Genomic DNA, 21786 nt, shown 5'->3' on the forward strand with positions numbered 1-21786 from the left:
TGACTCTGACTTGGTCAGCATCTGCCCACCCATGTTCCCAGCCACAGCATGCGCTTCATCTTGAAGCGGAGTGGGCAGGTCCTGAAAGACCACCCCCCTCACCCACTCTCCTGATGGTGGAGGCAAGGGGAGGTCGGAGGAGTGCCATGAGCACTCTCCCCTTCCGAGGCCGAACCTCCGTCTGGTCAGATTTGTTTGCTGACAGCGGGGGCTCCTCAAGTCTAGCTCATCAAATGACCTTTTGTTTGGCTTCCCCTATTCCATTTCACTGTTTTTATAATTATGAAAGTAATACATGGTCACTGTAAAAATTCAAGCTGTATCTATGTATATTCTATGTGTGTATATATATGTACCTATACTGTACATTATGACTTTTACTCTTCATATCACATAGAGAGAAAAAAGTGAAAGTTCTTTTCACCCAGTCTTACACCTATCCTCTTGTTCTCTCCAAAATAGATAGATTTCTAGCTTATCATTTCAGGTCTTTTTCGAGGCTGTCTAGTACTCTGCCATGTGGACATAGTTCATTATTCTTCTATTGATGGCCATTTAGGGTTGTCACCAATGTTTTATGACACAAATATTCTTGTATATGTCCCTTTGCCCATGTGCTGGTATTTCAGTAGAATATAGCTCCTGTAAGTGGAGTGTCAGAGAGTATCCATTCCCCCAGATTTGATGGATGCTGACAGCTTGTCCTCCAAACAGACCGTTCTCATGGATACTCCCACATCAGTGCCGTTTTGCATGCACTCCTGAATGCCTCCTCGCCCTGTACTGCACAGAGCTGATCTAGATCCCAGCCCTAACTCTGTCCCCAACCTGGTGACCTTATTTTGCTTTTTCCTCTCCTTTTAGGAATACCAAGCGTACCGCAGAGGTGTGGATGGATGAGTACAAGCAGTATTACTATGAGGCCCGGCCATCGGCCATCGGGAAGGCCTTCGGCAGGTGGGCCCCTTCCCTAGCCTTGGGCCTTTGCTCACAACCTTAGTGAAATACTAAATCGTGTGTACTCCAGAGAAGCGTTCAGGGTCTCCTGAGCAAATGAACCCCACACCCCTGGGCTCTTTGGAGACTGTAGGGTATACGAGACAGAGACAAGGTTCTGGTCGTGCAAAAAGAAGCAGCCTCTTGGGGAGAAATAACCAGAGAGGGCTTACTTATGCCAGCACTGCCCATCCACCAGCTGCCTGAAGGATGGATGTCTGTGGAAGTGCTTAAGGATGGCTGTCTGCAGAAAACACTGGGGGTTTTGGCTTCCTTGCTGTTTCAATCTGACGGTGATCTGTTAGCTTATTTTTCTGCCCTGGACTGTTATGACTACAGTCTAATTAAGCATTTTCAAAATCAATTGAGTATGACATGACCAGTATTTTTTTTTAAGTGATAGAGAACTAGAACATATCAGATTAGAACAGAAAATAGCAGTTGATTGCAGTTGAGGATAGATACTGTTTTGTGAAACTCTTATTTTAGTTCTGTGTCCATATATGCCCATGGGTATACTGGGTCATAATGTAAGATGTATATATTTCTTACTTAATGTTGTGGTCAGAAATGTTTGAAAACATTATTAGTGATCATCAATGAATTTTCCTCTATTTGTATCTATCCCTTAAAGAAAAAAAGTTATGTCACTCTTTGTTTTAGTGAGGAAGTAACATTTGCTGAGGGCCTCCACTGTGCTAGGCACTTATGTCTATTCATTTAACTCTTATAAAAACCTTTGGAGGTGGATGATTGTACCCCAACTTTACTGAGAACAAACAGGCTCAGAGGTGGTGCTGGTCTTCTGTCAGTGGCCATTATGATCCCTGGAGCTGATCAAGATGTTCATGGACACATCAGATGGTTCTTATTTGCCAAATTTTTGGAAAAATGTTTGAAACATGGTTTTCTTGTCGGTAGACACTTTCTGCTCAGCTTGAATGCAGGAAAGGAAAACTACTAGTACATTAAGGCTCTGCTCTCTCTGTGAAAATAAGCACCAGGCAATGGTATGCCCACTGAGCTCTCAAGGAGGAAGAAGCCAAGATTAAACCTTGGCCCCAATTTGAGGAGAGAAATAAGGCATGGCCAGGAGCCCTGGGGTGAGCTTGCAGCTCAGAGAATGAAGTAACGCTGGAGGGCAGACTTAGATAGCTAGCTCCGGAAAAAGAGACCTGCCCGTGCCCCCCTACCCGGGGAGGTGGAAAGAGGGGGCTGACCTCCCAGACTTCTTCCCACTGCCGAGGCTTTCCTCCTCCTTCTCCAGCGTGGCCACGCGCATCGAGCAGAGGAAGAAGATGAACTGCAAGTCCTTCCGCTGGTACCTAGATAACGTCTACCCAGAGCTCACGTGAGTGTGGCCGTGGTCCCTCATCTGGCCTGGGTGGGGGCCAGCGGCGTGGGGATCCTTGATCCTGATCTCTCCCCAGCCCAGGCAGTCTGGCTTTTTCTAACTGTTAGTGTTTGTCTTCATGTGATGGGTCTGGAGGATGTTACCAGGAGTGAAGAGTAAGGTGTGGTAGGAGCGAAGAGTTTAACAGACTGGGCCTTAGAGCTAAAAATGGATGTTGTCGGGACTTCCCTGACAGTCCAGTTGTTAAGACTCTACACTTCCAGCACAGAGGGCACGGGAATTAGGATCCCACCCACAGCCAAAATTAATTAATTAAAATACTCTTGAAAAAAAGAAATGAGCATTGTCCCATTAGGAAAGCAACAGCACATTATGTATCAAAGGCTGCAGAAACACTCACTTCCTCTGACTCTCTTCTCTCCTTTCTCGGAGTTTAGCCCAAGGAAATAAAGCAAACAAGCGAAAAAACTGTTGACAAATAAATGGACACTGTAGGCTTCTTTGCTGTGAAAAAAATAGAGTCACAACTAGCAATAGGGTCTGGGTTTAGTGAATCATGATGCATTGATCTAAACAAATACTATGTGTCAATTAAAATTATAATCATACACTGTGAATAAAACATGGGGAAATGTTTGCTTCAGCAAATGAGGAGGCAACATGCAAATGGTGTATGTATGTGGGCTGTAGAACAGTACGCTGTTTAATGACTGGGGGGCCTGAGGGTGGGCAGAGCTGATTCTTTTTATTTCAAAATCCTTCTCAGCATCTTGCCTATATCATTCCTCACCTCCTCCAGGTCTTGAGTCATCTGTCCCTCCTGCAGGAGACCCCCCTGACCTCTGCATTTGCAGACTGACCCTTCCCCAGCACTCTCTGCTTCTTTTCCTCGGTCACCCTTATCGTCATGGAGCTTCTATGTGGCCAATTAATGTTATTGTCATCTTCCCACATTTGACAGTAAGCTCCATGAGGCGAGAGGCATTTATCTGTCTTGTTCACTGCCTTATCTCCAGCCCCTAGAACAGTGCCTGTCACAGAATGGGCACTCAATAAATAGTTTTATTTGATTTGATTTTGGTGTGCCAGATCTTGTTTTGGTGCACAGGTCCTTCCTTTTGGCACCCAGGTTTCTCGCTAGTTGTGGTTCGACGGCTTAGTTGCCCCATGGCATGTGGGATCCTGGTTCCTCACCTAGGGATGGAACCTGCGTCCCCTGCATTGGAAGGCAGATTCCTAACCATTGGACCACCAGGGAAATCTCTAAATATTTTTAACTAAATAAATTGCATAGTCAATAAGGTTCAGAAATAATTTTGAAATTAACATTGTCCCTTCTAGAACTGTCATCTCAGGAACAGCTGTCTCCCAAAGGATGCTGTCATGATTTTCCAGAACATTCCACCGCTCAGAGCCTGTGTATCCTCAAAGGAGGCAAATCTTTGAGGGAAGATTTGATTTGGGGAAAACAGCCACGGTTAGGTTATAACCAAGTCCAGTGAATAACTTAGTTGATTAACCCAGATATTACAGTCCTGGGTCCCAAACAACAGGTTAACAAGATGGAAACAAGTAACAAGAATAAACTGACTCTGTGAGCAATGTTCAAGGAATTCCAAAAAATTCCAAAACAATTTGAGCGGCAGCAGCATCCTTGGAGAAAGTTGGCGGCCTGGATAACCCCAACTCCCTAGACAATGGCTGTGAAGGGAAGAACATTAATTTATGAAAGTATAATAAATGAACAGCTTCCTCAAATGGCCACTTTTAAAAGGATGGTTTTATTCAGATGTGCCATTTCTGAGTGAAACAAGCATAGTCATTTCTTTATGTTCTGTCAGAGTTCATGTTATCTGGTTGGAGCCAAGGACTCCAGGCCTCTGGCAGGAGCTGGGGAGCCGTGGAAGGGGATTGAGGATATATGCCTCCTCCCACACCCCAGTCCCCACACAGTGCCCCATGTCATCCCCTGAGGACCAGGAGGAAGAAGTACTGATAGTTTATAACTAGCATCAGTCTGGATCCGCCAGAAGACAGGAGAGTGGATGAAATTAGCCGTGCTAAATGAGGAGCATGAGTCATCTTCCGTTTGTTTTGTCACCATGTGGAGGCTTAAAAAAAATGAATTTCTGCTCTTAAGGTAGAAACTGCAGTTCATTCTTATCCAGGTTACTCATCGTCAGCCTGTTCCTTCATGTTCTACCTCGGTTCTCAGGGGCCTGGAGTGGATCCGATTGTTAGATAGAAAGGAGTTCCACAGGCACAAATGATACCAAGTTTCCTCCACACGAGATCCCAGGAGTTGGGCCACACTTGAATGTGGTCAGTGGGGAGCCTGAGGAGGCTGAAGGGAGAGGCCTGTGCTTTCCTAGGCCTGCCTGCAGTCCTGCTATGGCTCGGCCGCTTTTCCAGATCAGAGTTCTGCAGCTGGCTTCACTAACTGCTAATATATTACTTTTATTAGGATGGTCAGGAACAGTTGTGCAGGCTGAGCACTGCACAAGGATACCACATTTGAAGAGTGCTAGTCACACAGCATTGTGCCTTTATTACAACAATTCCTGGCAAATGACAGTAAAAGTCTTCTAACAAAATCAGTATCTTATGATGATTTTCTAACATAAGTAAAATGTCTTGAAAAAAGGATGCCTATTGCTATTTCTAGAAAGGCAACATAAGGGCTAATGGGAGCCCTGGCAGCCCAGTTTTGAGGTGGTCCACAGAGAAGGAAGCAGATGCAGACTTAAGAGAGCTGCCAGCAAACAGGAGAGCTTAGCTTGGCTCTGCCAGGGAGCAGGGGAAGGGTGATGATGGCCATCCCAGCTGCTCCAGGGCTGCTACCACTTAGACACCTCAGGAGCTGCATCTGGTCTTTTATCTTATTTTTTAAATTTAGTTGGCTGCACCAGGTCTTTGTTGTGGTATGCAGGATCTTTAGTTGCAACGTGCAAACCCTTAGTTGTGACATGTGGGATCTCGTTCCCTGACCAGGGATTGAACCCAGGTCCCCTGCATTGAGAGTGCAGAGTCTTAGCCACTAGATCACCAGGGAAATCCCTGAATGTGGTCTTGAGATTGCTGCCTGAGCCCCAGGTTTCCTCCATAAGGATCTTTTGAAACCTACCTGTTTTACTTAACAGTATCTTATAAACACTTTCCCATATGATATCCTTTCTCAGAGTCATTTTTAATGATGAAGGGTTTTCGACAGATGAATCAGAATTTACTTAGTCCTTCACCTATTGTTGGATATCTAGGAATTTCCAGTGTTTTTGGTTATAACTAGTCACTCTGAATGAGTATCATTTAAACTAAATCTCTGCACTCATCTATAATTGTTGCCCTAGAATAGTAAGTTTCAGGAAGCAGGATCATTAGGTCAAAAGTATATACATTTTTAAGGCCTTTGATACATAGTATAACATTGTCCTCTAGAAAAAGTGGGCCAGTTTATGCTCCCATCTGTGGGGTATGAAACATCCAATCCCACAGCCGTTGCCAACACTAGGTAGTAATATTTAACACATACACTTAAATATATAATTTGTATATTATTTATATATTATAAGATCTTCCCTGGTGACTCAGATGGTAAAGAATCTGCTTGCAATGTGGGAGACCCAAGTTCAATCCCTGGGTCAGGAATATCCCCTGGAGAAGGAAATGGCAACTCACTCCAGTTTTCTTGCCTGGGAAATCCCATGGACAGAGGAGCCTAGTGGGCTACAGTCCATGGGGTTGCAAGAGTCGGATACGACTGAGTGACTAACACTTTTACTTATATATATACATTAAATATTTTATGTATATAAATACATAGAAATTTCCCTGGTGGTCCAATGGCTAAGACTCCATGCTCCCAATGCAGGGGGCCTGGGTTCAATCCCAAATCAGGGAACTGGATTCTACAAGCTGCAAATTAGAGGCTGCATGCCACAACTGAAGATCAAAGATCCTGTGGGCTGCAACCAGGATTCAGCATGGCCAAATAAATAAATAAATATTTTAAAAATTAATAAATAAATATACACATATGGCAAACAGACAGTGGTAACTCTTTAATACATATTTCCTTAGTTATTAGTGAGACTGAACACATCTTCATATTTGTATATTTTACATTTGCCTCTTCAAAGCAACTCCTTCCTGTCATCTTGATAGTGCACGCTGAGCCCACATCTGAGTCTTAGCCTTTCCTCTTTCAGGACTGGGGAGCTCCAGCTTCTGGTTTGAGCTCTCTCCCACCACCTCCTCTCAGGCCTGGCCTGAAGGGCAGTCCCTGGGGCTCCCAGACCTGCCCAGAACCCAGGGGGTACGGAGGCCCAGTCTTCCCAGGGGGACCCCTGCTCCCTCACCTTCCCCTGTTGCCAGGCCTGCCCCTCAGTGTCCCTCCCCATGGAGACCTGGGTGCCCTGGGAATTGCCTGGGCCTGCTTTCTGGGTAAGCGTGGGTCACCCCGGGAAGGGCAGAGGCCAAGCCTGACCACTGCCTTTTCTTTCAGCATCCCCGTGAAGGAAGTGCTCCCGGGCATCATTAAGCAGGGGACTAATTGTTTAGAATCCCAGGGCCAGGACACAGCTGGTAACTTCCTGCTCGGAATGGGGATCTGCAGAGGGTCTGCCAAGAACCCCCCAGCGGCCCAGGTATGTTGCTTGGGACCTCTGAATCAGGCCTAGGAGAGGGGTTAGGGGCCTCCTTCTGCCCAGTCTCCTCTCTCTTGTCTACACCCTCCACAACCCATTTTCCCAAGGACCCTGCAAGCTGCCCCCTCACACTCTGCTCCTTGGGTCTGCTCCCGCCATGCTCCACCGCTTCGTAGCCTGTCACACGGTTGCCCTGTGAGCACCACCTGGTTTCTGCTTGCAGGGGCAGAAATGCCACCCAAACAGAACCCAGTACTCTCCTTGGATGCAGCCTGGGCAGCCTGCATGGACAGGCCTCAGGGTGTCCAGGATTCCTGCGAACACGTGTCCAAAGTATGAGTTGATGCACCCACGTCAAACTAGAGCAGGTCGTGGAGACCCCGGCATAGACCTGCCCCCAGCTGCCCTGCTCCAGTGTCCTGTCTTTCTTCCCATCCCCTGAGCTGGCTCATACATCTCTGGCTGGCTCCAGCTAAGCTTCTCCATCCCAATATTTTATTATGAAAAAGTTCAAACACATAGAAAAGTGAAAAAAATTGTACAGTGATTAGCCATCCACCCATCCCTAGTATTTGTAGAAAATTCTACCGAAATACACAGTGTATTTGCTTTATCATCCATATACCCATCTATCCATTCATTGCTGTCCTTTTTGGTTTGGCCTTTCTGCTTCTTATCTTGCAGGCCTGGCTCTTCACTGACCATCTCATCCAGCAGCAGGGCAAGTGCCTCGCTGCCACCTCCACCTCCGTCTCCCCAGGGTCCCTGGTCGTGCTGCAGGCGTGCAACCCAAGAGAAGGCAGGCAGGTAAGCCTCCTTGTCCCCAGGCACAGGTTGGCCAGCAGCGCGGGGGAACATAGTGAAGGTGTGACATATAGACTCAAATAAGCCCTCCAGAGTGAGGACAGGGAGCTTAAGCTAGTATCCAGGTCTAATCTGTTTTCCTCATGAGGAAGTACCTTGGGTAAATAGTTGTTAAATGTCCATCCTGCATCCTGTGAGCTCCATGCAGGCAGGGACTATTTTTATCTTGTCAGCACTGTGTCTCTAGCTGCTGACAACCAGTACAGCCAAAACAAATGTGAGGTTTTAATAAGAACCTGTGCCAGGGGTTTTACATAGATCATCTCATCTAATCCTCCCAGCAGCCCAGCAACCTGGGCCTTAGTGTGTGCATGCGTGCGTGCTAAGTCGCTTCAGTCGTGTCTGACTCTTTGCGACCCCATGGACTGTAGCCTGCCAGGTTCCTCTGTCCCTGGGATTCTCCAGGCAAGAATTACTGGAGTAGGTTGCCATGCCCTCCTCCTGAGGATCTCTCCAACCCAGAGATCAAATCTACATCTCTTATGTCTCCCGCATTGGCAGGCAAGTTCTTTACCTCTAGCACCACCTGGGAAGCCCCAGGCCCTAGTACTAACCCCATTTTAAAAGTGAAAAACCGAAGCTCCTTGAGTTTAAATGTATCAGATCACACTGCTGGGAAGGGGTGGAGCTTAGATTCAAGCCCAGTGTGACTCCTAAGCCCACAGTCCTGCCCCAGCACATAGTAGGTGTTCAGTATCTCCTGACTGATGGCTGGTTGGGGAAACTGAGACCCAACCACGGTGCTTTCCAAGCTGGCATACCTGTCTCACATGAACACTGCCTTTTCCTTGTCAAACTTTCACCTGCCCTTTTTCATTAATCCTGGGAGACAGGTCAGGCTTGCCTGTTGAGGAAGAAACAGATGCTCAGAGAGATGCAGTCATTTGCTCAGGGCACACAGCAGCCGGTGACAGAGTCAGCCCCGCTCCATTCCTGGCTGAGAGGGCTGCTCGTCTGCCCAGGAATGGACCCGAAGGCCAGAGTTCTGCTTCAGCCCCTCCTCTGCCTGCCCCTTCTTGGTAGCCCCCACTGTGCCTGACCCCAGCCAGCTCCCTGGCCAGCTTGCAGGGCAGTGAAGGGGCAGGAGGGCACCTGGCACTCTCATTCAGCCACCAGGGTTTACTTCCCTCCCCCTTTTCTATTGCCTGGGTCAGTTCTTTCTTTAGGGATGACTGGCAGTTTGCTATTTCATTCTGGAAAAGCAATCAGATCCTTCCTCTTCCTCCAGCCTCCGTGTGTGTATGTGTGTGCGTGCGCACGTGCCCGTGTGTGTGTGTGTGTGTGTGTGTGTGTGTGTGATAGAGAGAGAGAGAGAGGCTTGAGTGCCGTGGCCTGCTCACTGGCTGGCACGCTCTAGCACGTCCTGCCAGCCCCTGCCTTCACTGCCCCTGCAGGGGTGCGGGTCCCCAGGCTCCCCTTCACCTGGGGTGCTGGCCTCTGTGAGAGTCAAGCCTTGAGCCCACTCCCACCTGCTCCTTGCTGAGACCAAAGTCAGGGCAGTAGCTCCCAGGGCAGCCACCCCTCTCTATGTTCCCCTTCATGCTGACCCAGGACTCCTAGGAATCTCTTTGGCCACATTCCTTCTGGCCTGCAGGTCCTGCAGGGCCCCCAACAGCAGAACCCCTCTTCCAGAAGGACAGGGTGAGCAGCTCCCCCACTACCAGTGACTTCTCAAGTCTGGGCCTCCGTTCCTAGTCCTCTGTTGACCCCATTTCTGAGGCCACCCCATCAGTGGTGGGAGAGATACCTGTGCAGAGCGGTGTCACTCTTTTCACCTCTCTGAGCCTCCATCTCCTCACTTATAAAATGAAGGGCTCCCTCCCTGGTCTCCCTTGTAAGGAATCTACAAGAACTGAGACTGTGGCAATGGAAGGGCACCGTGAGGTGGTATTTTTTCTCTGGCCAGGCTAGAACCTAGTGACCAGGAGACTCTGGGGGAGGGAACCCCAAGACTGTGTCTGATGGCACCAACAGGAAATGAGAATCCCATGATTTGGGGAGCACTTCCTCATGACTGATCGATTCAGTCTTTACATTCATTCTTCATAGAACAAAACTAAATGAAAGATGGATGAAAGAATGGCATGGCCCAGCCATGCCTAGCCGGGGTGTGTGGCCAGCCCCTCCCAGGGGGTCAGAGACTAGAAGACCGCAGGCAGTAGGATGCTGTGGGTTCCAGAGGGACCAAAGGCCCTGTCCTGCCCACTGTCCAGGACCTTTAAGCCAGGAATCCCTCTCTGCTTGGACCACATGGGCAAGAAAGACTGGTTCTCAGCGATCCGTATCCCACAGCCCACACTCCTAAGGGAAATCCAGGCCTGCAGCACCTCCCCCACACCTTCCACCTTGTTTCCACCTCCCAGATGGTTCCCTTCTCTGCCCACGCTGTGTCCCCCTGCAACTGGGGCTGCTCATCTCCCTTCTAACAGTGGCTCCAGTAAGTACATGGCCCCTCCCACCCAGAAACTAGGACCCCACCTGCAGCAGATCTTCAGCTGCAACCGAAGAGACTGGGCCTGTGTCTAAAGGGAAGCTGGGAATGCAGATTTCTATGTGAAGGCTAAGCCAAACTTTAGATAAGCGCTGTGCAGGCCAAACAAAATCCACCTCTGGGTTACATTCAGCCTGTGGGCCTCTGATCTAGACAGTAACTTTGTGCCAACCTGTGGAATCAAGAGTGCATCAGAAGGGCTGGGCTTAAAGCTTGTGTGTGGGGTGCAGTGCCTCTTATGCAAAGGACACAGATGATTTAAAGGGGACTGTGTCCTAGGGCCACTTACACCCATGTGTAATGCGGGTACGGATGTTATTATTATTATTAATCCTTGTTTCTCTCTCCCCCACCCCTTTTCTGCCTCTCCCCTCAGAGATGGAGGAGAAAAGCCTCTTTCATCCAGCATTCAGTCAGCGGCCTCTGCCTGGAGGCCAAGCCCGCCCAGCTGGTGACCAGCAAGTGCCAGGCCGACGTCCCAGCCCAGCAGTGGCAGCTGTTGCCGCACACATGACCGTAGCCCCCGGCCTCCTGTACCTTTTGCATGAGACTTTGGGACCGGAAGGGGGTTGGGGTGGGGAAGTGTAAAGCGGGCCGTCTCCATCTCGTCACATTTCTGCCGGAATCATCAGCCAACACCGCTGCCACAACACACGATGCTCCAAAGCTTGGACGGGGAGGATGCAGGGGGATGCCCTGCTTGCTGTCCTGGCTGCCACCCGGCCTTGCCTGGGGATAACTGGACTGCGACTGGGCAGCCTGGCCCTTTGTTACGCCCTTCACCCTCCCAAGGCCTGGACAGTGGTTTGGGGCCTCTCCTCGTGGGCTGGGGAAAAGGAGGACAGCAGCCCCCACGAGTCTTGCTGGGCCCCCGGGGCCTGCCTGTGGGGTTGGGCACAAGAGGAGAGCATGGGCAGCCGTGGACAGGAGGCAGGCGGAAGGCAGAGGGAGGGGCAGCCTGTGGGCAGGTGGGGAACAGGAAGAAGTGAGCCGCTCAGAGATCTGTCCCGGGCAGGTGCTGGGTTGGGGACAGGAGGGATGGGAGCCAGGGCCAAGGATGAGTGAGCTGAGACGAGAATAGAAAAGCTGCAAAGCACGGGAAAGAATGGGTCTCGCCCAGGGACCTAGTTCCTCCCAGGGCCCAGCGCCTCCAGTCCCACGCTCTGGTTCCCACGTTCTCAGCAAGATGCTGCAGGGTCACCTCCAGGGGCAGCCTCGGGACCCAGTTTATTAAACAGATCCCGCTTCTGTTTGGATATGTGTCAAGACAAGACCTCTCCCTTGGGCCTTAAAGACCAGTAGGTGCCCTGAGCCTCTGCCTGGGCGCACCGGGTGAACCCCCGTAAGGACAGGCACCACTGAGCCGCCCCGTCCTCCCTGCTAGATTTTGACTCCTGCCTGCTCTGAAGCCCTTGCCTCTGTAAATACAGTGTCGTTACGGGATCGGGGTTCAGGGCGGTAGGAACGGGGAGCATCGTTAAGCTGTGGGGACTAAGTCATCCAGGCTGGACTCCCCACTGCCGGAGGGAGGCCCTCGGCTCGGCTACTGCAGCGGCCAGCAGGCTGGCTGGCGGCCCCAGTGTGTACAGAGTTCCCAGTTCTCCTCACACCCACTGGGTCTCTCTCTCCCTCCTCCTGGGCCTGGTCTTGGAACCACTTCTGCTATTAATATTTCCAACATTCCTCTTCCCCCGCCCCACTGGCCTAGGCCGAGTGATCTTAGGCAAAAGTCTGGTGATACCAGGATTCCTGCGGGGGGCGGGTGGGGGGATTGTCCCCCACCCAAAGCAAATCAGCCTGGAATGCCTAAGGGGAGTTCATAGATTCTGGAGGGCCCAGGAATCTCCTGAAATGGTTCCCCAAATAGTGCATGTGTGTGCATATATGCATTGTCCTGGGGAGAGGATCCATGGATTGTCCCAGGTTCATACAAAGGTCTCTGACTCCCAGAGGGTCTGGACTTTCCTGGATTGGAGCTGCCATGCCCCTCCCCCTCCATAGCGTGCCTCAACTGCTGTGGCCCGCTCCCTCTGCACAACCTTGGGGCTGTGGTCCGCCACTCCCACCCTGGAGGGCTCTCACTGGTTTCCTTTCACCTCCTGGCTCTCTGCAGTGCTCCTGGGCCTCAGCCTGCACCCCCTACACTCACAGCAAGGAGCCCTTGGCTCCCAGAGCCACACTTTTCCCATCCTCTGTGAGATGTTTACCCAGCGCCATCTCCCTTGTGTGTGTGTCTACCCCGGCGGGTAGTGGGGGCCTTTGGGACAGGAATCTTGGGCATCCCTTACTGAATGTAAGAGGATTGCCATTCAGCCTTTCAGAGGGCCCCCTCCTTCCCTGTGATTGGGCTGGGCTCAGCACTTGTCAGCCTCCTTTGGGACTCAGCCCTGTTCTGTTCTTGCTTTTCCTCTTCTTGACCAAAGCATGTGCCACTCGCTGTCCCTGAGGACCTCGTCTTTATGAAAAACACCTGGAATAAAACCACTTCTCACATGGGCATGTGCACCAGCGCCTTCCTTTCTGATTCTGGAGCCAAGGCCTTCAGCACCTCCCTCCCGCCCTCTATTCCAGAAAACTGAGCACGCTCAACTCTCACCTCCTCCTGCACTGGGTAGCTTGCTCCTCCACCTACATCCCCCTCCATGGGACCCCAGGGACTCCTGAACAACAGGCAGGCCACCCTGGGGGAGGCCATGAGATGGGGCAACTGGGACCAGAGCCCAGGCTCTTGTGACCTCATCATGGGACCTACTTGGGCCTTCGAAGTGGAAACCAAGGGGCTTCTCTGAATGCTTGTCTTTTGGTTTCGCCAGCCCTCTCTCCTTCCCTAGGTGCCAGCTGGCCCCTCTGGACTGCCCTTCCTCTCCCCTGCCATACAAGAAGGCAGCAGTAAAAATGCAGGTGGGGCAGTTTTCCTTAGTAAAAACAGCGAAGTCATTCCAGCATGAGTCTTGCCACCCTAGCCTTGTTTGCTTGGGTAGCAGATGCTCTGTCTAATGTTTCCATAGAAACCAATGGAAAGCCCCCACCGTTCCTGTGATCGGAAACTGAACCTACCCAGGTAAAAATAAACACAGCCTCGGCACACACATGAACTGTAGTGGGCAGGCCAGCACGTGACTAAGCCTCCCCGGACACAGCCATTCCCACCCCCACCCTCACCCTGGTCTCAGGGCCGCTCATTCGGAATTCTCCAAAACTGACCACCAGGCCCGATGGGCCCGGAGCAAAGCTCCGGCTGGTGACGGTTCCGAGTACACGACGTGGCTGTGGAGTCCATCTGTCCATAGTCTTCTCAAGGAGCACGGCGCACTGCCCATTGCCTTCTCGGGCCGCCCTCCCGGCCTGGCTGAGTCAGCCTTCCTTCCCCCTGGTTTTACTCCCACCCTTGAAGGGCTCTGGTGCTGGCTTCTCATGAGTCAGCTCTCTCTTGCCCTCCTCTAAGCCTCTCCAGAGGCCATTCTCTCTCTCACCCCTGTCTTTTTTTCCCCCTGGGAACTAAGGCTGTCTGCTCTTAACCAGCCCCTGGAGGATTCAGTAAAGCCCTGGGGCTGGCCATTAACCATTAACCTTGGGCCTTATGTAACCCAAACCCGTCAGAAAAGAGGAGTCTTCCAGAGAACCCAGGGAGGGGAGGCGGGGAGGGGAGTCTGCGTGGGGCCAGCAGCAAGGGGTCCTCCGTCCCTGGCCTCTGTGACTTGCCTTCACAAAGGCTCCTCCTGGAGAGACTCCTGCCTCCCCTGGGATGGGTATCTCCCCTCACAGCTAGGAGAATATCACCCAGGCAACATCTCTGTCCTCCCAGGGGTCTGGCGCCCCCAGGCCTGCGGAGGATGGTTTCCAGTGGGGTGTGGTCCTCTTCCCACCAAAGAAACAGGAAAGGAGACCTGGAGAGGAAGGGCAGGAGTTCACGGTGTCCACAGCTTTATCCTCGTGAATGTTCTCAGTGTCTGTGGTATTTCTGAGTCCCCTGTGACACTATTTCCTCCAGAACAGGGAGGGGGGGACCCAGGCAGCTTCTCTCATCTTAAAAGTTCTTCACAGTCAGGCTCTTAGCAAAGACCTTGCAGTGGAGCAGGGAGGGGCCACTCTGTCCTGACCTGGCAGCTGGGCCGTGGGCAGCCGAGCTGGATGGAGGCTTTGGAGAGCTGGGAAAGGTGTAGTGGGTATGGGGATCCAGAGACCCCATCAACCCGGAGCCATCCCACTCTGCCACTGGCTAGTTGGAAAGTCACTTCATCTCCTAGCCTTGGTTTCCTCACCTATGAAATGGGTTCACTCATAGCTCTCAAGGGTTTTTGTGAGGACTGGTTTATTTAATGACCGCGAAGCACCCAGCCCTTTCTGCTGCTTGGTAAGTGTGTGTTATTGCTGCCATTAACAAGCATTTTCTGAGTACCCGCTGCATGTCAGGCACTTTGCCAGGGGTGAGGACACAAATGTAAACAAGACAGAAATGTTCTAGAACTGATGTTCTAGCAGAGGAGATGGATACAGATACAGGCATGCGTGCATGCTATCTTTTCAGTCATGTCTGACTCTGTGACCCCGTGGACCATAGCCCGCCAGGCATCTCTCTGCATGGAATCCTCCAGGCAAGAATATTGGAGTGAGTTGCTATTTCCTTCTCTAGGGGATCTTCCTAACCCAGGGATCGAACCCAGGTCTCCTGCATTGCAGGAAGATTCTTTACCATCTGAGGCACCAGGGAAGCCTGGACAGATACACAGACAACCGTAACACTGGATGATAAAACCGAAGGGGAGGTGGGAGCTATGGGAGCAACACAGAGGGGCCTGGGGGCCAGCGAGTCATGATGCTTCCTAAGTAGCTGGGCTCTACATTGATGTGACCTTCTGGGCTTTACCTGTCTCGGGCCAGGTAAAGGGTGGGCTGGGTGAGGCCTTGTGAAGCTGACTGGCCATACTAGCCCAGTCGGAGGAGGCTTAGTGGCAATTACCCAGCTGTCTTGACTTTTCCCCCAGTGCACGCAGCATGGTGATGATGTGGACCAGGCGGTAATCAGAGAAGAATTCTAGATAGAACTGCGGGAACCATTTAAAGCCAAACAGATGTGCCTTCTTCTTCTTGAGCCAGTGATTATTCCTCCAGGGCTCAGTTTTCTCAGGCTGGGGAGGGCCAGGGAAAAGGTGGGAAGAGATGGCCTGGAAAATTCAGTGATCCTTATCTGGAGAGAATGAATACAAATGGCTGCCTTCAGAAAGACTGGATTTCTTCTTGCTCTCTCGCTCCCAGGTTCTGGTTATCTCTGACCCCTCAAGCAATCTGAAAATCAAACCTGTCTTTCAACAATTCTTCTTTCAAAGGAGTTGTCTGTCAAGGTACATCCAGATAACCTGCTGGAATCAGCTGTGCTTGTAAGGGTGCTTGTGTCCAGGCTCCCACCTAGACCTGCTGACTCCCAGTTTCATCTCTGTGATGATGGGTGCCCCAGGCAACACCATGGTCATCAGGTTTGTAATGCTCTGAAGCGGGGGGAGCGTGGAGGGGGGAAGCCGTGCTGGGGAGAGTCAGGCCGGCTGGCTGCAAACTGTGCAGTCTGAATACACTGGCCCTTACCCTCACTGCGAGAGGAAGAAGCCAAGGGGAAGGCAGGCGGCCCCCTGGGCTCCCTGGGAGCCGGATGAATGTGGAGACCAGGTTTGGGGGCCAGAGCAGAGCCAGAACCGGCTCACCCTTAAGGAGAAATGCCGCCAGCTGGGAAGGAGAGTCCCGAACCAGGAGAGGAGTCGGGCCTCACTGGGGCCTCTGCCACCATCTGGGTGAGAAGCGGCCATCAGCGAGGCAGGAGGCTCTCTGAGGCCCACGTGGCTTGAAGGCCCCCCCCAGTCTCTACGGCAGCTGCAGAGTTCCAGGCGCCTCCGCTCCCGGTCACGAGTGGCTCTGGCCCCGATGGACACTGCTCTCCAGAGCCTGTTCTCCCTAGGGGTGGGAGTGTCGGCGGTTGTTAAGGTGAAATCAGGTCACAGTGAGCAAGTGGGAACTCCCACCCTCTGTCCCTCACCCTGCAATCCAGCCAAACTGCCCTGCATCCTGTTTCTGGAAGTCGTGGCCTGCCTTCTCTTGTTTGTACTTTTGTTTCTTCTACCCCCGTGGATCGAAGGCTACCCATTTTCCAGACAAATGCTGCTTCCATAAGGAAACCTGCCCTACCTCCCACCTGCCCGAAGACATCTCTCTGGCCTGTTTCTTCAGCATCTTGAATGTTCCTCTCTGGCTGCAGTGAGCACCTTCTTCCTTATGCCTCCTTATGCTGGTGCACTTGTCTTCTCTTTTCTATTGAAACTGGACTATAGGACCTATGTCCACTGCAGCCTCGTACTTCCCACAGCCAGATCACAGAGCCTGGTTCTAGGCTTCCTGGTAAATGCTGGCTTGTAGAATGAATGAAATGAAAGATTGTAGCTGGGTTTTGCTTGTTTTGTTTTGAGTGATAAGGTGTTTTTGCATTTAGGAATCAGAACATTGCATTCAAAAAGCACCCAATCTGTATTTGTTCATTTTTTCTCTCACTTTTCTTTAAAAGCTTGGCATCTTCGCAGCTCCACTCTTGCTGCTTATTAGATGTCTCTGAGCCCTACAAAATGAAACATGGAAGACATCGGAGGCTCACACGATTGAGCATTTCCTGGGATCCCAGAACAGAATAGGGCTACCACGTGCATATTCTCATCTGGGGCCCACACTTCCTTGAGGTAGGCTCTGGTGTGACCTCTTTAGGGATGAGGCAGTGGGGACTCAGTCAGAAGAAACTTGCCCAAGGACAAATAGCAAGGTTTAAACTCAGTCCCACAGAAGTGCAGGTGGTCCCACAGACCAGCAGCGTCTGCATCATGTGGGAACTTACTAGAAATGCAGACTCTTAAACTCCACCCAGACCTATTGAATCAGAAATCCTGGGAGTGGTGTTCAGCCATCTATATTTAACGAGCCCCTGGGGCATTCTGATGCACACTCGGGTTTGAGAGCCACCGGTTTGGTGACAGAGACGGTTCCTGGTCTCCTCCTGGAGGGCATGGGTTACCACCTGGCACCGAGGGTCAGAGAGCTGACACTGTGTGCAGCAGGCCTGGCCTCTGCTAAGCAGGCTGCAGAGCTCTGGGCTGTGATGGATGACTCTGGGGCAGAGGGTGAGTGGGCACGAGCCTGGGCCATGGCTTGCTGCTGAACCAGATGCCGCATGCCAACCTTGCTCTGTGTGATTTATGAGTTTCTTCCCCAGAACCAACCACAGATGGCTGACTTGGTTACAGAAGACTTTCCACCCCAGAAGATTCATTAATCAGGAAATCAGCACTACACCTCCCAAGCCTACAGGATGGGCATACATTTTACCATGAGTTATACGATTAATTCCTTTTTATAGATCAGCCAACTGATGACATTCATAGCCAATGTGTGTGTGTATGTGTGTGTGTGAGTCACTCAATCATGTCTGACTCTTTGTGACCCCGTGGATGATAGCTCTCCAGGCTCCTCTGTTCAAGGAATTCTCCAGGCAAGAATACTGGAGTGGGTTGCCATTCCCTTCTCCAAGGGATCTTCCCAAACCAGGGATCAAACCCGGGTCTCCCACATTGCAGGCAGATTCTTTACCATCTGAGCCACCAGCAAAGCCCCTCCACAGCCAATACTATCACTTATCCACCAGTGACTGAGTCACACATTTCAACTTCTTTAATCCTAAGAACAACTCTATCAGGTAGGTGTTTTATTATCACCCCATTTACAAACTAGGAAATTAAAGCCCAGAGAGGTTAACATACCTGCCCAAGATTACCCAGCTAAGTCAGAGGTAGAGCCAGAATTTGAACTCATAAAGTCCGACCCAGGGTCCAGGCTTCTTCCTGCCCTTCACTGCCTTTCACGTTTTAGTTTGTATCCTTGTACCAACTCTGATACTTCTGTGTTTTTGTTTCCCCATTTTGCATTTAAGGAAAGTAAGCTCCCTCTTACTCTGAGTCTTCTCCCGGATCCCAAATTTTGTCCCCCTGCACCCACATCCTTCCATGGCTGACTTTTAGACACCTAAGAGGTAGGGCGGGCCGGGGTTGGCTCTACCATCATCTTCTACAGCTGTAGACACAGACTGAGGGGCTGAGACACCCAGAGTTACAAGGTAGGAAACTGGGAGCCTCAGGAGACCTGAGAACCCAACGTTCCGTGACAGTGACGGGCAGTTGCTGATGACTCTGCCTGGTGCCAAGTGTCAGGAAGGTGAGACCCCACTGAAAGACCCCCAGACCAGGGCTCTTTGCTACATACACTGTCTGCTGTCTCCCTGCATCCTGACCAGGACTACTTCCACGTGCCTTTCTGGCCTTAAGATTCTTTGTTCTGCATTATTGCTTCTCAGACGCTAGTCTTGTGGCACCTCCTTTTGCACACCAGACTCTGTGGCTTCGTCCAGCTGGGCTGGGGATTTGGTTCTTTGCAGAGCCCGATGGGTTCACACACAGTTTTCACCAGGCACCTGGGCCTTTGTATGCTCGCCAAGCAGTTCACCAAGGGCTTATTTTAAATTTATAACCAAGTGTGTCCATCCCGGTTATTTCTTGGCTGCTGTATTGTGCGACAGCAGGGATGGAGAGGAGCGTCCCGGCCTGGCAGGAAGAGAACGACCGCTCCAGCTCTGGCTCAGCCCTTTATGAGCCAGGTAATCTCCAGCAAGCGGCTTAGGCTCCCTGAGCCTCAGGGTCCTCAACTGAATAATGGGGGTGATGTGGGTGAAGGTCAGATGAGATGTCTGTGGTCAGGTCCCAGAAATTAGAAAGCACATACAGCCATCCAGGAATGATCAGGGAGTGTTTCTTTGACCCCAGGGCAGGCCAGAATGGCCAGACACCAAGGCTGTGAATGTCCAAGCTGCTAAGGACACTTTCCAGCCATCAGGACAAGACCTGGCAGCTCATCCACTGGAGCACGTGGGAGAGGGAGTTCGACCAAGAAAAGAGAGAAGCAGAATCCCAGCATCCACTTTGTTCCTGGCTGGACCTTGCTGATCTGGCTCTGAAACCTTTCTGGTGGCACTTGCTTTGACCTTCCAGAAGTAGAGAAAGCCGATTCAGCAGGGGACTTGATGTTTCAATAAGGATTTGAGACGCTTCAGGCTGGTGGAGAGGGCAAGATGGGAACCCCAAGGAAGGGTTACAAGGCAGAAGTGGGGTTCCACCTGGGGTGCTCAGAGCAGAGATGCCCCTCTCATCAGCATCTCCTGGCTGACATGGATCAGGGCTCACAGGGTATGCCGCTTAGAGCAGAGGAGATGGGGCTGCGATGACGGCCCTAGGCCAGTGTCCTCTGTCTGTGGAAGCCACACAGGGCACGGCCTCGCCACTTTCAGCAGGCCTGAGGGAGAATAACAGAGCTACCCCTTGAGAAGACTTTGTTGAGAAGGCCCCATATATCCTAACTGATGACACAGAGAAAGCCCCTGTGTCACTGTTGGGAGGCCCCTTCCCGGCCCAGGGTCCGCTCTGTCTGGTGGGGAGGAAAGAGCAAGGCTGGGGATGCAGGCTGAGAGCTGCGGCCTGGCTGTTCCTCTGAATAGCTGGGCAACCTGCCCCAAGTCACCTCGCCTCTCTGAACCTCAGTCCCCTGCCTGGTAAAACAGTGATGATACTACCTGCTTCTGAGGGATGTAGTGAGAGCTGAACAAAGTGACATTTGTGAATAAACCGGAATAAACAAAGAAAACGGGGCATAGTGCTTACAGGGGTGCCCAAAGTCTGTGAGGGGAGAAGTGTTAGTCTTGTTTGCCGCTGGACCCCCAGAGGTTGATGCAGAGGATGTGGTCAATAAGTGTTCGGAAATGAATGAATGAATGAGTGCAGCTCTGTGTGAGGCAAACAAGTCTCCCTGGGAAGCTCTGGACTCCATCCTCAGCCCCAGCCCCGGTCCAGGTTTCCCAGGACTCCAAAAGGGCACCTGTGTTCAAGATAGGTATGTGTCAGAATTGTACACTTTGCAGGCAGAGGAGTCCAGGCAGGCTCTGATCTGAGAGATGGACAAATGGATGTAATTCATGGGCAAGAATGCTGGGAACTTCCCTGAGATTCTCCACCTCCATCCCTAGCCTCTGGGGGATGGGCCTTCCTAAAGGTTCCCGAGGGTCTGTATTTCCTCCCTTTACTTTGAATCAGGGTTGTATTAGAATTGCCTGACTTTCCCACAGTCCCACTAGAATGCAAACTGCATGACGATAAAGACACAGCCTAGCACAGCACCTAGCGCATGGTAGATGCTCAATAAATGCTTGTTGAATGAATGAACAAGAGCAAGAAGGCTGCTATTCTCTCTGAGAGACTAGTCTTAGCAGGGTTTGGCGGGGGGACATGTCAATTGTTCTCAGCTTTCTCATATAATCTGGTTATTGATTTGGGTTTTCAAGGAATCAGGTGAGGTTTGACCAGTGAAAATACTTTTTCAGCAGGCATGGGGAGACCCAGTATTTGCAAGTTAATGCCAAATCAGTGCTTGATTAAACAGACAATGAATGTGAGAACAAGGATAATACAGCAGAGATGATACAGCAAATTCAGATGGGGATGCACCTACCTTGTTAGAAAGCTGCCTTACATACTAATGAATTCATTAAAGGCTAAGTCAGTGAAAACTGCAGCTTTGGGATTAAGGTTTTAGTTTAAACTGCCAGCTGAGAGAAACTGACAAAGGCTTCTCTGTGGTCCAAGCCCTGGTCTTCTTGAAGCTTTTGCCCAGGGCCATGTCTCAGCTCCTGGTGTTGGAGTCCTTAGTTTATTTGCATACAAATTGCAAACATCTACAAAGTCTTTGCTCAAGCAATTTTTAAGTAAAATATTATTGCTTCCCTGAAGGATATGATTCCTTGGTTTTTCTCCTCAATATTCATCTCACTTAGCAGTCGCTCACATTGACCCAGATTTTCCACCCTGGGAGGGTACAGGAGTGGAGGAGCCAAAGGGAGGCGGAGCAAAGAAAGGAGTGGCTGGTCAGGCCATGGAACCCGCTTGACAGAACATGCAGGAGGGGACTTAAGTGGTTCTCTTTTTAAAAGATTTTTTATACGGATCATTTTAAAATCTTTATTGAATGTGTTAACATTATTGCTTCTGTTTTTTATGTTTTTTGGTTTTTCGGCCTTGAGGCAGGGAATGAACCCATACCCCCTGCACTGGAAGGAAGAGTCTTAACCACTGAACCGTGCGGGAAGTCCCCAGATCTAAGTGTTTTAAGTATTATTTCATTTGATTCTCAAGCCAACTCTTTGGGAGTTGACCTTATTATTATCTCCATTTGTAAGGAGGAAATCAAGTTTAGGAGACATTATGTGAGTCGTGCTCAAGGTCACAGAGCTAGGAAACAGCAGGACCAGGACTCCAAGAATGACTGGCTCCAGAATGATATCCTTGAATCATACTATCTCTGTAAATCACTTA

At 50.8% G+C, this 21786-nt stretch overlaps 1 protein-coding gene and 1 non-coding gene across 2 annotated transcripts in view; one reads left to right on the forward strand and one right to left on the reverse strand.

Annotated features, from left to right (window-relative positions):
* GALNT16 (polypeptide N-acetylgalactosaminyltransferase 16) overlaps positions 1–12845 on the forward strand; it is a 94843-nt gene extending 81998 nt beyond the window's left edge. Inside the window, exons 12-16 of the mRNA XM_020889752.2 lie at positions 865–957; positions 2264–2347; positions 6852–6993; positions 7678–7800; positions 10725–12845. Of these exons, the coding sequence (XP_020745411.1) occupies positions 865–957; positions 2264–2347; positions 6852–6993; positions 7678–7800; positions 10725–10862 (580 nt within the window). The 3' untranslated portion in view covers positions 10863–12845. The remainder of the gene's footprint in view (positions 1–864; positions 958–2263; positions 2348–6851; positions 6994–7677; positions 7801–10724) is intronic.
* On the reverse strand, positions 5330–5402 carry TRNAE-CUC (transfer RNA glutamic acid (anticodon CUC)). Its single transcript has one exon. It is a non-coding gene; the product is annotated as a tRNA-Glu (tRNA).
* Positions 12846–21786: the final 8941 nt, after the last annotated feature.

The sequence above is a fragment of the Odocoileus virginianus genome, chromosome 6 (assembly GCF_023699985.2).
Source record: "Odocoileus virginianus isolate 20LAN1187 ecotype Illinois chromosome 6, Ovbor_1.2, whole genome shotgun sequence".
NCBI lineage: Eukaryota > Metazoa > Chordata > Mammalia > Artiodactyla > Cervidae > Odocoileus > Odocoileus virginianus.